At 49.5% G+C, this 13897-nt stretch overlaps 2 protein-coding genes across 2 annotated transcripts; both read right to left on the reverse strand.

The window, feature by feature from the left end:
- Nucleotides 1–466: 466 nt before the first annotated feature.
- LOC306930089 (dual specificity protein kinase CLK2-like) lies at nt 467–2173 on the reverse strand (the record flags this gene model as incomplete). Its single annotated transcript, XM_079510832.1, has 2 exons — nt 467–1949; nt 2034–2173. 2 exons carry the CDS (start codon nt 2171–2173, stop codon nt 467–469), a joined length of 1623 nt encoding a protein of 540 aa, XP_079366958.1.
- A 9886-nt stretch (nt 2174–12059) lies between these two features.
- Nucleotides 12060–13164, reverse strand: LOC306930090 (LRRN4 C-terminal-like protein; the record flags this gene model as incomplete). Its single annotated transcript, XM_079510833.1, has 1 exon — nt 12060–13164. The coding sequence occupies one exon, from the start codon at nt 13162–13164 to the stop codon at nt 12415–12417; it is 750 nt and encodes a 249-aa protein (XP_079366959.1). The 3' UTR covers nt 12060–12414.
- Between the last annotated feature and the right edge of the window lie 733 nt (nt 13165–13897).

Below are 13897 nucleotides of genomic sequence, written 5' to 3' on the forward strand. Positions count from 1 at the left end.
CCCCAGGTCGCAGCACCAGGCCCCTCCTAGGTCCTCTTGGCCCCCAGGTCACAGCACCAGGCCCCTGCTAGGTCTTCTTGGCCCCCAGGTCACAGCACCAGGCCCCTCCTAGCTCTACTTGGCCCCCAGGCTGCAGCACCAGGCCCCTCCTCGCTCTACTTGGCCCCCAGGTCGCAGCACCAGGGCCCCCAGGTTGCAGCACCAGGCCCCTCCTAGGTCCTCTTGGCACCCAGGTCGCAGCACCAGGCCCCTCCTATAGGTCCTCTTGGCCCCCAGGTCGCAGCACCAGGCCCCTCCTAGGTCCTCTAGGCCCCCAGGTCACAGCACCAGGTCCCTCCTAGGTCCTCTTGGCCCCCAGGTCGCAGCACCAGGCCCCTCCTATAGGTCCTCTTGGTCCCCAGGTCGCAGCACCAGGCCCCTCCTAGCTCCTCTTGGCCCCCAGGTCACATGTAGCACCAGGCCCCTGCTAGGTCTTCTTGGCCCCCAGGTCGCTCGCCCCCCCCATGCCCTCGAAGAAGGGGTGTTTGAGGGCGTCGGCCAGTGCCAGCCGTTTGTCCGGCTCGTATTCCAGCATGCTCTGGATCAGGTGGAACAGCCGCTGGTGCTCCTCGGCCTCGGAGAGCAGGTAGCGCCGCAGCGGCTTGCAGTTCTCCCGCACGTACCTCCCGGCCGACGACCTCTCGTCCCAGTCCAGGCGGCCGCGGTGGAAGTACTTGTGCTTGCGGCGCGCCGCCTGGCGCACCATCCCGGGCGGCAGCGGTCCCAGGATCCGCTCCATCATGGCCAGGTGCTCGCGGTTGTCGTGCGTCTGGAACAGGGCGAAGCCGGCGTAGTACTCGAACAGGATGCAGCCGATGCTCCAGGCGTCGCAGGGCTGCGCCCAGCCCAGGCCCAGGATGACCTCGGGCGCGCGGTAGTGCCGCGTGCTCACCACGGCGCTGTGGTGCTCGTGGTCGAAGGTGGCGCTGCCGAAGTCCACCACGCGCACCGCCGTGCTCCTCACGGTGCGCTCGTGGCGCTTCCTCTCTGCGCTGTAGGTCCGCGCCGCGTCGGCGCTCACGAACAGGATGTTCTCGGGCTTCAGGTCGGTGTGCGTCAGCCGGTTGTCGTCGTGCAGGAAGCGCACGGCGGCGCACACCTGCCAGGCCATGTGGCGCACCTGGCCCACGGCGTACGGCAGGTAGTCGTTGTCGCGCAGGAAGTCGAAGGTGCTGGTGGCGAGCAGCTCGAAGGAGAGGCACACGTGTCCGCGGTGCAGGAACCAGTCCAGGAGCCGCACGCAGAAGTGCTGGTTGTCGGGGTCGCGGCGGTTGATCCTCTCCAGCACGTTGATCTCCAGCCGCGCCACCTCGCGGTACTTCTCCTTGTTCTTGATGATCTTCAGCGCCACCTGCTGCCCGCCGCGGCGCCGGTCCGCGCAGCGCACCACCCGGCCGAACGTGCCCTCGCCCAGCACGCCCAGCACCTCGTAGCGCTCCTGGAGGACGTCCCCGCTGTGGCAGATCAGGTGGCCCTCGGCGTCGTCCTCCCCCCGCGCCGCGGCGCTGCTCCGTGGCGGCGTCCGGCTGGCGCTGAGCGAGGACGACGACGACGGCGACAAGGACGGGCTGTAGTAGGACCTCCTCCTGGACCCACGCTGCTGCTGCCGCCTCCGCTTGCGACCGCACTCACGTTCGCCGTCCTTCCAGCGGTACGACTCGTCGCACTGTGGGCGCTCCCGATAGGCGTACCCCGTGTTCGGGGAGAGGAGGTCGCGCGTGGGCTGGTAGTAGGCGTCGGCCTCCTGGTCGCGCCCATGGCCGCGCCCCCTGCTGTGATCCGGCCGCCGCGGGCGTCCTCCTCCTCCTTTGCGTAACCTCCGGTCGAACGGCCGGCGATCCACCGAGCGGTCGTTGTTGTTGTTGTTGTGGACGCTCCGCGTGCGTCCGTAGCTTCCTTCCTGACGGTGTCTGCGTCCCCTCCTGTCCCTGTCCCTGTCTCTATCTCTGTCTCTATCTCTATCTCTGTCTCTATCTCTGTCTCCGCTGGATGACCTGGAGGGTGATCTCCTGCGTCTCTTCCATCCTCTGTCTCTGTCCCCGTAGAGATCCTGGTCTTCTCTGTCCCGGTAGAGGTCCTGGTCTGGGTAGAGTCTGTCTCTGTCCGAGGGCGAGTAGCGTCTGGAGGGAGCCATCGTGTGTGTCTGTATATAGTGTATATAGTGTATATAGTGTATATAGTGTACAGTAGTTAGTAAAACTATACAGTAGTACAGTTAGTATAACTGAAGACGATCCTAGTGATGGAAACGTTGAATCAATAATAAACCAGTGGAGCTGAGTCTCTTGACCAGTGTTGCAGACTCTATTTTAGTTTCCTTCTGTATGTATTGCCTTTTGTCCACCTGGGCTAGAGTGGATGTGCGTGCAGCTCTATCGTGTGTTTGTCCTCACAGTAAAGTCCAAGGCCGCGAGCGTTTCCTTCTGCTTTTCTTCCGTTCGTCTCGTTTGTCTTCATTTATTTTTTGATTTGTTTCGTTTTTCAGCTGGCCTGCTAGCAGCAGGAGGCTGGCTTGCCGGTCTGATACAGCTACGAACCCTATATATGTGTGTCCGTGGGGGGCGGGTCTGATACAGCTACGAACCCTAGGGATATATGCGTGTCCGTGGGGGGCGGGCACTGGCTGTCTCCATTCTCTATTGGACAATAAACATGTAGGCCTATATATTTTTAGTGGTTATATTTCAGGTTATGTACGACATAACAAGTGTTAAATGATGAGTATGTCAGGTTGGACCTCAACCCTCATGTAGACCGCCTCTGATGTCACTCGTCTATGACGTCACTCCTTCATGATGGATTTACAGTATAACACAAGTCCAAATATGGTCAAGGTTTCAGTGTCGACCATCAGAGACACATTGACTTATACATTCATTATACAATTAAGACATTGACATATACATTATACAATAAAGACTGCCTAAATTGCCCAGGCGGTGGCGTAACCGTCTGTGCCGCGGGTTCGACTCCCGAGCCCGACACGGCCTTTACTGCATGTCTTCCCCCATCTCTCTCCCGTTTCCTGTCAGCCTACTGTCTGTCCCTTCAAAAACCAATAAAAGGCGTAAGCCGCAAAAAAAAAATCAAAAAAAAAAAAAAGACTGCCTAAATTAAAAAAGAAATCCTGTTAACTGCCGGACTTCTGACTGTTTTTCACTAACCTTTGAAAAATCATCTAGAATATTTTGCGTATGTCGCCCTGCCTGATCCATCTGATCCATCATGGTGCTCTAAAAGACGCCCATGGCTGTCTTAGGATTGGGGAAAAGCTACGAACCGTCAGTGATAATGTGAGAGGGGCTCAGAGGGGCGTAAGTAAGCATATCATTTTATTTCATACCACAGCTGTCTGCCAGAAACTTTGTGTTCAAGTTCTGATTATAATTTATAAGTAAATTACCTTCTGGAATTTTTCAACACACACAAATGTATGTATAACCAAAATTAAAGTCCACTCTATGTGAACAAAATGAACATTTGAAAACGGTGATTAAAACGGTGATTAAAACCAGCTGTCAAAATGTGACATAGTTCAGTGTCTAGTTCTATGATTGAGGATGTGTTTTTGTTTTTGTTGAACATTCATGATCTTTATCCAACACACTCCCGTTACACTGTAGGCCAGGCCACGCCATGCTGGTGTCAAGGACCTCCACTGTAGGCCAGGCCACGCCATGCTGGTGTCAAGGACCTCCACTGTAGGCCAGGCCACGCCATGCTGGTGTCAAGGACCTCCAAATTGATATATACTAGACCTGTACGTGCCCGTCGCAGTCGGCCACTGGCCTACTTGGGAACGATGCAACTTGGGAACCTAATGATATATGTTGTCATAGCACCCGTTTTAACTGTCAGCCGGTGTCCCACATGGAGATCTGTGTATGTGCCTGTGTGTGAAGACTGCAAACTGACTGTGAAAAGTGTACTTGGCAATCAATTCGGCCCACTGGCAGAGCCTGATTGGTTGAGCCTCAATTGGCTGAGGCAGAGGCTGGAAATTGCACAGGTGAAAGGAGTTGGCCTCATTAGGCCCACTGGCAGAGCCTGACCAGAGCCTTTTGTGGTGGTTCTGGAGAGTCGTGTGTCTGACCGACTCGAGTCCGGGCACTGCACTCCCTGCGGGGGTGTGGATCGCGTGTGTCGAATGTGAAGTCGGTGGGGCGAACAGTTCTGGAGTTACGTGCATTACACACACGCACGCACACACGCACACACGCAGACAGAGACGTGGCGCATTTATAGTAGGATTTATGATGGACAGTTGGTAACCAAAGGGACCCTTCTAGATCTTGAGAGTGTACTTTTCATTTTACGCTCTCAAGAGTTAACTGATTGTTAAACATCTGCATTACTTAATTTACAAGAAGTCTACATAATTAGAGAATGGAGAAGAATAGTTATTTTGATCAATGTTTTGCCTGTTGTCTCTCCTAATGGTACCAACATCAATACAGCATGGAATTGTTGGACAAAATCTTATCCAACGACAACAAAATATTCTTTAGTCTTGGGTCTGAGAGGCTATAAATCTCACCAAATGGTGGTTCCGTGGCTCATATGCAGAATAAATAATGGACCTTGATATGAAAATGGTTGAAAACCACTGCCATAATATAGAAGATTTGTGTCTGACTTCTTTTTTTAACAGCAGATCTCAAGCTCACAACACGCCATGATGGCAATGCGTAGCCTGGCTAATAAGCCAGACTAATATCACACAACACTGTCGCGGTATATTAGTCTGGGCTGGCTCCACTTGGATTTCATTTCCCGGGGGGCGGGTTCAAACATTTTCTCTTCGACGCAATTGGTCAGAGCTACTGTCAGTCAAAGGTCTCAAGCATTGAACGTCACTGTACCAAAGCCCGCCCATATTGCATACCGTGTCCCGATTGGCCCGACCTGTTCTCGGTTGTAGGAAAGAGGCGTGCTACTGAGCCTCGCCAGACCGTAATCCGCTGGCAGGCAATTTTTTTTTTGCCAACGGCTGATTCGGTCTGGTTTATTAACCAGGCTAGGCAATGCGAGCCCTGTTTGTGTGTGTGTGTGTGTGTGTGTGTGTGTGTGTGTGTGTGTGTGTGTGTGTGTGTGTGTGTGTGTGTGTGTGTGTGTGTGTGTGTGTGTGTGTGTGTGTGTGTGTGTGTGTGTGTGTGTGTGTGTGTGTGTGTGTGTGTGTGTGCGTGGGTCTGTGTTTGAGTGTGTGTTTGAGTGTGAGTTCCCGCTGCAACACAGCTGTCCGGTTGCCTCCAAACTTGGCACACATGTCAGGTAGGAAGGAAGGAAGAGACAGAGGCCAAACGGCCGGCTGATTTTTTTGATTTAGTACGTTGACTAAATGACTAAGCCCTCTGTGTGACCAGCAATGTAAATGTAATAACCGTCACAATTCACACAAAGACTGTCTGGGCCTTCCAGGCCTCCATAAGTCATAACTCATAACAATAATCTTTACTGTTCTCCATTCTCCTGTAAGCCTATTAGTCAGACGCATAGTGGAAAGTAACTAATTACATTATGATGTACATACCTTATGAAACAGCTAGGACATTGTGCATTCTAGTTTTGGTACTTAGTATATTTTGATGCCATTACTTTCGTACTTTTACTCAAGTACATTTTTTTTGTGTGATTAGTATTTTATTGGTTTTCTTTTTCAGACACAAACACAACACCCACAATACCAGTAACAACAATACAGAACAAACAAACAAGGGGAGGGAGGCTGTGTTCTTCTCGATAGAGACATATGTGAGCAGGCGAAGATCTACTGTAGGGGGGGCAGCCAGTAGTCTGTCATTACGTAGTGCTATCGTACAGAAGGAATCTGTCCCACTTCTGGTGGAACTGATCTATCCTATTTTTCATAGAGAATGATACTCTTTCATATGACGCTGTACTGTTTAGTAAGTTATGCCATTCTGTGATTGATGGTACGTGGGCTGATTTCCATAATTGGACTAGCAGCCTCCTGCCCAGCATTATGGCTGTTTGGATCCATTCCACGTGTGTGGAAGGAGTTATATCTTCAAGTACATTTTGATTACCAGACTTTTCTACATTGCCATATTGATACTTTTTCTTAAGTACATATTGTATCCTCCACACATACTTTACTCTGCTAATGTAATCCTAAACATACTCATGGTGTCACGCCCCACTCCTCTGCCTTTGTATTTGAGCCGTGACTATGGCCCCATACCCTGAACTCTTATTATGGCGTGACCATTTATGACATGACCATTTTGTGTTTAGTTCATGTTCTGTAATGCCTTGAATGTTATGCCTTGATTGTTAAAGAAAGCGCTTGTCATGTGTGTTGCCTTTGAACACTTATGACAGTCCTAAATCCTAATTAGGTTTTTGACTTATTCTGTATTTGGCCTTGTTGTGTCTTGTTTTGTAGTATTGTTCTGTGCTTTCCTGCCTCCTCTTGTTGGTGTTTCCTGTTCTGTCTTACCTACCTGATTATTGTATCCTAGTCACCTGTGTTCTGTTTTCCTGTTAGCCTATCCTGTGTTTGATTGTATTTTGAGTTCAACTGTGTCCTGTTACCCCCTGTCTATTTAAGCCCTTTTTTTTGCAGTGTGTCCTTGTTGGTCCGTAGACCTATGTTGAGTGAGTTTTGTGTCTGATGTTGCCTATGTTTTGCCTTTTAGAATACCCCTGATTTACAGTAAAATAAACACCTCGAAGATAATCTACTCTGTATCTGGTTACCTGCTTTTGGGTCCTACTCCGTAACTCATTCCTGACACATGGTACAGTACCAATAAAAGTGACTGTCCTCTTAGTCACCATTCCAGCAGGCACCATGTCCTCACTATGAGTGTTGGACAGACATTCTGTCCCCCCTATGGTTGTCTGTCCAGTGTCCACTACAGACATTCTGTCCCCCCTATGGTTGTCTGTCCAGTGTCCACTACAGACATTCTGTCCCCCCTATGGTTGTCTGTCCAGTGTCCACTACAGACATTCTGTCCCCCCTATGGTTGTCTGTCCAGTGTCCACTACAGACATTCTGTCCCATATGACTGTATGAGTATGACACTAAAGACATTCTTAGATGACCAATAGCCAGTCATATTTAGGGGAACATGTTGGCTGATCAACAAATGCTGAAATCAACAAATAGTTTTTGCTCCATACAATTGTGAAGCGGTGATCACCACCGTGACAAATTAAGCTTATATGAAACAATGACTCATAAAGCTTATATGAAACAATGACTCATGAAGCTTATATGAAACAATAACTCACAAAGCTTAGGGTATATGAGTGAAGGTTATGAGTCGATGAGGTGATGTGAGACTCCAGACTAGAAGCTTAGGGTGTATGAGTGAAGGTTATGAGTCGATGAGGTGATGTGAGACTCCAGACTAGAAGCTTAGGGTGTATGAGTGAAGGTTATGAGTCGATGAGGTGATGTGAGACTCCAGACTAGAAGCTTAGGGTATATGAGTGAAGGTTATGAGTCGATGAAGTGATGTGAGACTCCAGACTAGCCGACACCGACTCAGGACTCCTGAATCTCTGTCCTCGACCCTCCTGTCTGGAGGCGCCTCTTTCCCTCCCTGGCTGTGTCCTGTCGGTGGGGTGGGTCCCGGGTCTGGGTCTGGGCCCCCCACGGTGCCAGTCTGCTGCCTGGCTGTGTTCTGTGGGTGGGTCCCCACGGTGCCAGTCTGCTCGATGTGATGCCCCACACATAGACATACATTGGTATGAGTAGTGGTTAGGAAGTGCCTGCCTAATTATCTCCCTGTAGGTGAGCATTTGTGGGGCATTCATCTTGGTGACTGATTGGATAGAGCGCCTGCGGGCCCGGTGTCTCCAGAAGACTATAAATACCATACCCTGCCATTCATGCTGAGAGATCCAGAGGAGGCAGACCTGCTGTCTGTGCCTCCACTGACTCCCTGCTTGTTCTCCATGCCGTTCTGACTAGTTATGTTTGAGTTATTCTTTCCATCCACACACACACACCACACTATGGCCCTCATTTATCAATCGAGTGTAAAATCTGCCCCAAATTCGAGTGTAGGATTCGTAGTACACCCACGTCGGGTCGGCATTTACAAAGTGATCGCAGACAGCTGTTTCTTCCTTAATTTCGTTCGGACGTTTATAAATGTGACGGCTGAAATCTATCTGGCACGCCCTATGAAATCAAGCCTCGCCCTCGTTTTTGCGACATGAACAACTGCAGTACGACCTTGGAAACCATAGTTACATGACGAAAAAAGTCAATAAAAAAGTCACCCCCACTCTCATACACACACAGACGCACGCACGCACACGCAACTTGCAAGTCCAACTGGTTTGTTGTAGCCTATCTTAAATAAATAAAGAACGAACACCTGTATGAATTAAATAAAGCTGTAGTACCCTGTCTGTTTCTCCTCTCGCCTCGCTTGCCTTGCTGCCCACACGCACACACGCACATACGGGCCGTGGCCCAGTCAGTTTAGAGCTGGCCCAACTTTGAGCCTTAAGTTGTGCACATGCACATTTCTGGATAGTAAACCACAGCATGCAAGCCGCCTTTGTTTTAAAATGGTTCCCCAAACCGTTCACAGTTCATACTTCACGCTACCCCCCCCCCCCCCCCCCCCCCCCCCGCTAATTTGCCCAGTCAATCATTTGATCCGCGCTACGCGCCTGCCGTGTGTTGTTAGTTGTAGCCTATATTAAATTATTAAAGTATTTATTCATTTAATATAGCCTACAACAATATATTAGTGAACGAAAATCTGAACCTGCATGTGAACAATGAATTAAATAACAAATAGGCGCGCACACACACGCTGCTGTTTTCCTCCTCCTGTCCTGTCTGTCTCTATCACTGTGGTCCGTTCATGACACCGCGACCATGCACGTTTATGACAATCTATTTAGATTACCTCGCTAGTCGCAGTAGTCGGTGCAATGGGCTGTCAACTGACAATTATATAAATGTGCAGCCTAAACCAGCCTCATGTGGCACACTGGCACTGGTGGGCTGGCAGCCTGGCTGGGTGGTTTTTAGCCTACCTAACTCCGATGCGGTCAGCGGTCCCCAATTTTGCGCTGGCACGCCGGCACGGCACATTTGGCATTCGAGCGACACGTCGGGTTTATCCTTAAAACGACGAGATGTAACTCGAGAAAGACATGGCTGTAGATTGCACTATACTATAGCCTACCCGTTGGTTGGTAGACTTGACTATAGCAGCATGCACTCTCGATCCAGTTAACTATTCCAGGAGGGGGGGGGGGGGGGGGGGGGGGCACCGGCATGCGCTCATGCAAAACACTGTTTAAATGGCTTAAGCATCAAAACTTGCAACATTGTTTTAATTGCGCGATTTTAACTGCTTGTAAAGTTGTTAATCTCCTACCAATTTCATATGACACAGACACATCGTTGATGTAGGCCTATTCCTTTTTTCCTTTATTTTTTTATTTTTTACATGTAGCACATATAGGCCTACATACATACTACATATACTTTTATATTAACATTTTAGGAGTGAATACATATGTTTAGATGCCTGTGACAGCCTCTCAGCTGGTCAAACAATGCTGCTCCGCTGTTCTACGACAGAAAAACAGGTGAGGACAAAGCGTACGACAGCTCCCGACCAGACGTGGTTTTTGACGTGGCTCAAGTTCAAAATCAAACGTTGGCGCAAATCGTAAATGCCGAAAATTGCGGTAATTTCGGCGTACACCCATATTTTGGCGTACGCACGGTTGATAAATGAGGGCCTAGGTCTGTAATGTCTCACATGTTCCCTCAACACTGACGTTGAACACAGTGATGGTATTTGAGACTGATTGCCCATGTGGATGTTTGTAACACATCTTTTTGTGATAAAGATGTAGAAAAAAGCAATAAAGATTTAATGAACGTTTAAACAAACTACAAAGAGCTGTAACTGACAGATGAATTCATTACATGATTCACATTTAAATTACAGAACAGACGCTCGTCTTTTTTTAATGATTCACAAAAGATAACGACTAAGGCACTCTTGTGGAAAAAATAAAAGTCTTTATTGTTAAGGAAAATGTATAATATAATGTAAATAATAATAATAAAACCCATCTAGTTGTTAATTGGGCCACATAGCCTGAGTCACCCTGATAAATGAAATGCCCTTATTATATGTGTTTTAATAGTTTTATCTTGTTTTATCCGTGTCAGTCGCACAAGTGTTACTATTAGGAAGATAGATGTATAATTGACCTATAGCTAAGCCCTTCCCCAAACTGCTATGGTCCAATCACAGCTAAGCATAACATGGGTTAGACAAACCTCTCCACCTATATGATAAAACATTGTTTTAAAAAAATAAATGTCACACACATATTTTTCCAGTGCTACGGCAGGCCTTGTTGACGGATTTGGAAGAGATTTTGAAGGTCTGGTTCCAAAAATGAGCCAGTATTTAATGTGTAAAATCCATGATATTTACATTGGAATGAATGAGCCTGAGGCTGGAAAGTGTCCAAGTGGGAGTGCCTAAGTGGTAGAGGGCGGGGCTCGTCTGGTCCATCTGTGGTCCACAGCGTTAGAAGGGAGAAGTCCTTCGCGTGGACCACAGATTATGTTTATAGACATTTTCATTTTCAGCCTCGTCTTGATGAAGGCAGAGTGTGCCACGTTAAAACATGTTGTGCTTCTAAAGAGGATCCTCTAGGTCTCTAAAGAGATCCTCTAGTCTCTAAAGAGATCCTCTAAGTCTCTAAAGAGATCCTCTAAGTCTCTAAAGAGATCCTCTAGTCTCTAAAGAGATCCTCTAAGCCTCTAAAGAGATCCTCTAGTCTCTAAAGAGATCCTCTAAGTATCTAAAGAGATCCTCTATAGTCTCTAAAGAGATCCTCTAAGTCTCTAAAGAGATCCTCTAGTCTCTAAAGAGATCCTCTAGGTCTCTAAAGAGATCCTCTAGTCTCTAAAGAGATCCTCTAAGTCTCAGCTGTACAGGTAAAAACAGTGACTGTCAACCCTTTTCATTTCGAGGACCCCCAGTTTGTAGCATTATGCTACGGAGTACGTACCCCTATATTTGATACGATGTTCATCTCCAGGGACCCCAATCTACCCTGTAAAACCCCCAGTGCTCATTTAACACCGAGAGTGTATAAATGGAACCAAATGGACCCGTTTTGTACACTGTCAACAAGGCCCTGTGTCGTGCCGTGCCTAATATACCTTAAATTATGCCTAATCTTAGTGAAAATAGCTCAATCTACATGGAAGCATTGTGAGCTTGTATATCGGCTATTTTCTCTATTTTTCAAAATAATGCCTAATACGATTAGGCATTAATAGTTCCCAGGACGTATGTGGACGTCTTGGGCACAAATTGTGTTAAGATAGAGCCTTGACAGTTACAGATCCATAAGGTCCACTTGGTTCCTCCTCTCCATCAATCAATCAATCAATCAATACGGTGCAGGGGACCGCCGGAACCCCAGGGGGTCCCTGGACCTCACATTGAGAACCAATTGAGAGAAAGAGCTGTAATGTCTATGTACCCCAGGAACAAAGTCTTTCACAAAGTTGACAAACCAGAAAGTGGCCTTGTGGTTAAGTGTCCGAGTGTCCGCCCTGAAACTGGGAGGTCGAGGGTTCGATCCCCGGTCGGGTCATACCAAAGACTGTAAAAATGGGACCCAATGCCTCCCTGCTTGGCACTCAGCATCAAAGGGTTGGATTCAACTAATCAAATGATTCCCGAGCGCAGCACGGCTGCAGCTCACCGCTCCTTTGTGTGACAAATCGTCCGACTTTGACATGGCACTGCAGAGTTGTGGGTGGAGCTTTGGGTGGAGTTCTCTCTCTCTGTCTCTCTCTCATGGAAGACACACATTGTCTCATCATATAAATAAATATATGTTTGCGATACAAACATGATGTCATCGGCGTACATACATACATACATATACAACAACGTCACTCTGTCCGTTCTGCCTCGGCGTGGAGGAGATCCTGGCCTAGGCGTTCCTCCTCCTGGCCCTGCGGTGTCTCCACAGCAGGAGGGCTAAGGACACCCGCTTCCAATGGTATCAACCGATTATTACCAGTATAGGATATACTTATCAAGCCGATCTTATCGACCTACTGCATGTACTCTGGGAGCCTACTGGCCGTGATTGGCATTGATAAAACGACGATTAAGGTGTGGGACCGCGCCGCTACGAGCTTGCGGTTTTGTTTAGGTTGTTAGGGTTTGAGGAGGCTTGTCGTTTCTCAGTAGCCTCCCAAGCATGTGCAGTAGGTCGATCGGCTTGATAAGTAAACCTTTTTTTCACTTGAATCCGCTGGCTAAGAGGAGATGGTGGCCTGAGCTTTCCTCCTCCTGGTCCTGTGTCTCCACCAGAGCAGCAGAGCTAAGAGGAGATGGTGGCCTGGGCTTTCCTCCTCCTGGTCCTGTGTCTCCAGAGCAGCAGTGCTAAGGACAGCAGCACCAGGAAGCCCAGCGCTCCACCGATCAGTCCCGCTCTGAGCCAGGAGGAGGCGCCGGCGCTGCTCCCGTCAGGACTGTACATCGTGCACGACTCGGCGACCTCGGCGCTCCTCCCCTTGTCGTTGAGCGCCACCACGCAGACCCGCGTCACCTGGTCGATATCGCCCAGAGCGCCGCTCCGACGCTCTTTACCGAACTCTGCGCGGTCCTTCCCGCCGACCGCCACCAGGTAGGAGTTGACGGAGGAGTACGGCGCACACCACCGCACCGTCGCCTCGGCTCCGCCCCCCTCGGAGGACACGGACTTCAGGACGGGGGGCTCCGGGGGGTCGTTGTAGGACGAGACGCCGGGACAGAAGCACCCACTGGCGGCCGCCAGCTGCGCGCACGGCGTCTGGTTCTCGCGGCACACGTCGTAGTCGCAGAGTCGGGCCGCTCCGCCAACCCCCGTCAAGATGGGGCGGTGCGTGGGGGTGGTGCCGGCCAGCGGCTCGTCGGAAAAGTTGTCGTAATCCTCCGTCGAGTCCATGAATCCTCGCGGTCGCAGAGGTGGCGCAGGACTGCCGCTCCCCGATGGTGCGGGACTGCCGGTCCCCGATGGCACGGCTGAACACACGGAGCCTCTGAGGAGGCTGAGCGTTAGGATCACCACCAGACTGCTGGCAGACATCATGCTGTCACCTGCAGGTCAAAGACACACGCACGCACGCACGCACGCACGCACGCACGCACGCACGCACGCACGCACGCACGCACGCACGCACGCACACACACACACACACACACACACACACAAACATTCCTTTAGTTTAGGGTGCATTCAAATGGAACTCATCGGCTATACTACTTCCAGTTGTTTTCAACCAGTGGTCCTTGAGGGGGTTCCAGGTGGTCCCACCCGCCTTCAGGTAACCAATTGGACCCTAAGTTATAGATCTCTAACACTTGAAGAGCGTGAAATGAAAGGGTCCATTTGGTCTCATTTTACCCTCTCACTCAAGTCTACACAATTAGAGAATGTAGAATGATTTTTATGTTGATCAACGTTTGCCTGTTGTCTCTCCTAATGGTACCAACATCAATACAGCATGGACCTGTTGTCTCTCCTACTGGTACCAACATCAATACAGCATGGAACTGTTGTCTCTCCTACTGGTACCAACATCAATACAGCATGGACCTGTTGTCTCTCCTACTGGTACCAACATCAATACAGCATGGACCTGTTGTCTCTCCTAATGGTACCAACATCAATACAGCATGGACCTGTTGTCTCTCCTAATGGTACCAACATCAATACAGCATGGACCTGTTGTCTCTCCTACTGGTACCAACATCAATACAGCATGGACCTGTTGTCTCTCCTAATGGTACCAACATCAATACAGCATGGACCTGTTGTCTCT

This window comes from Electrona antarctica, assembly GCF_951216825.1.
Source record: "Electrona antarctica genome assembly, chromosome: 9".
NCBI classification, from domain to species: domain Eukaryota; kingdom Metazoa; phylum Chordata; class Actinopteri; order Myctophiformes; family Myctophidae; genus Electrona; species Electrona antarctica.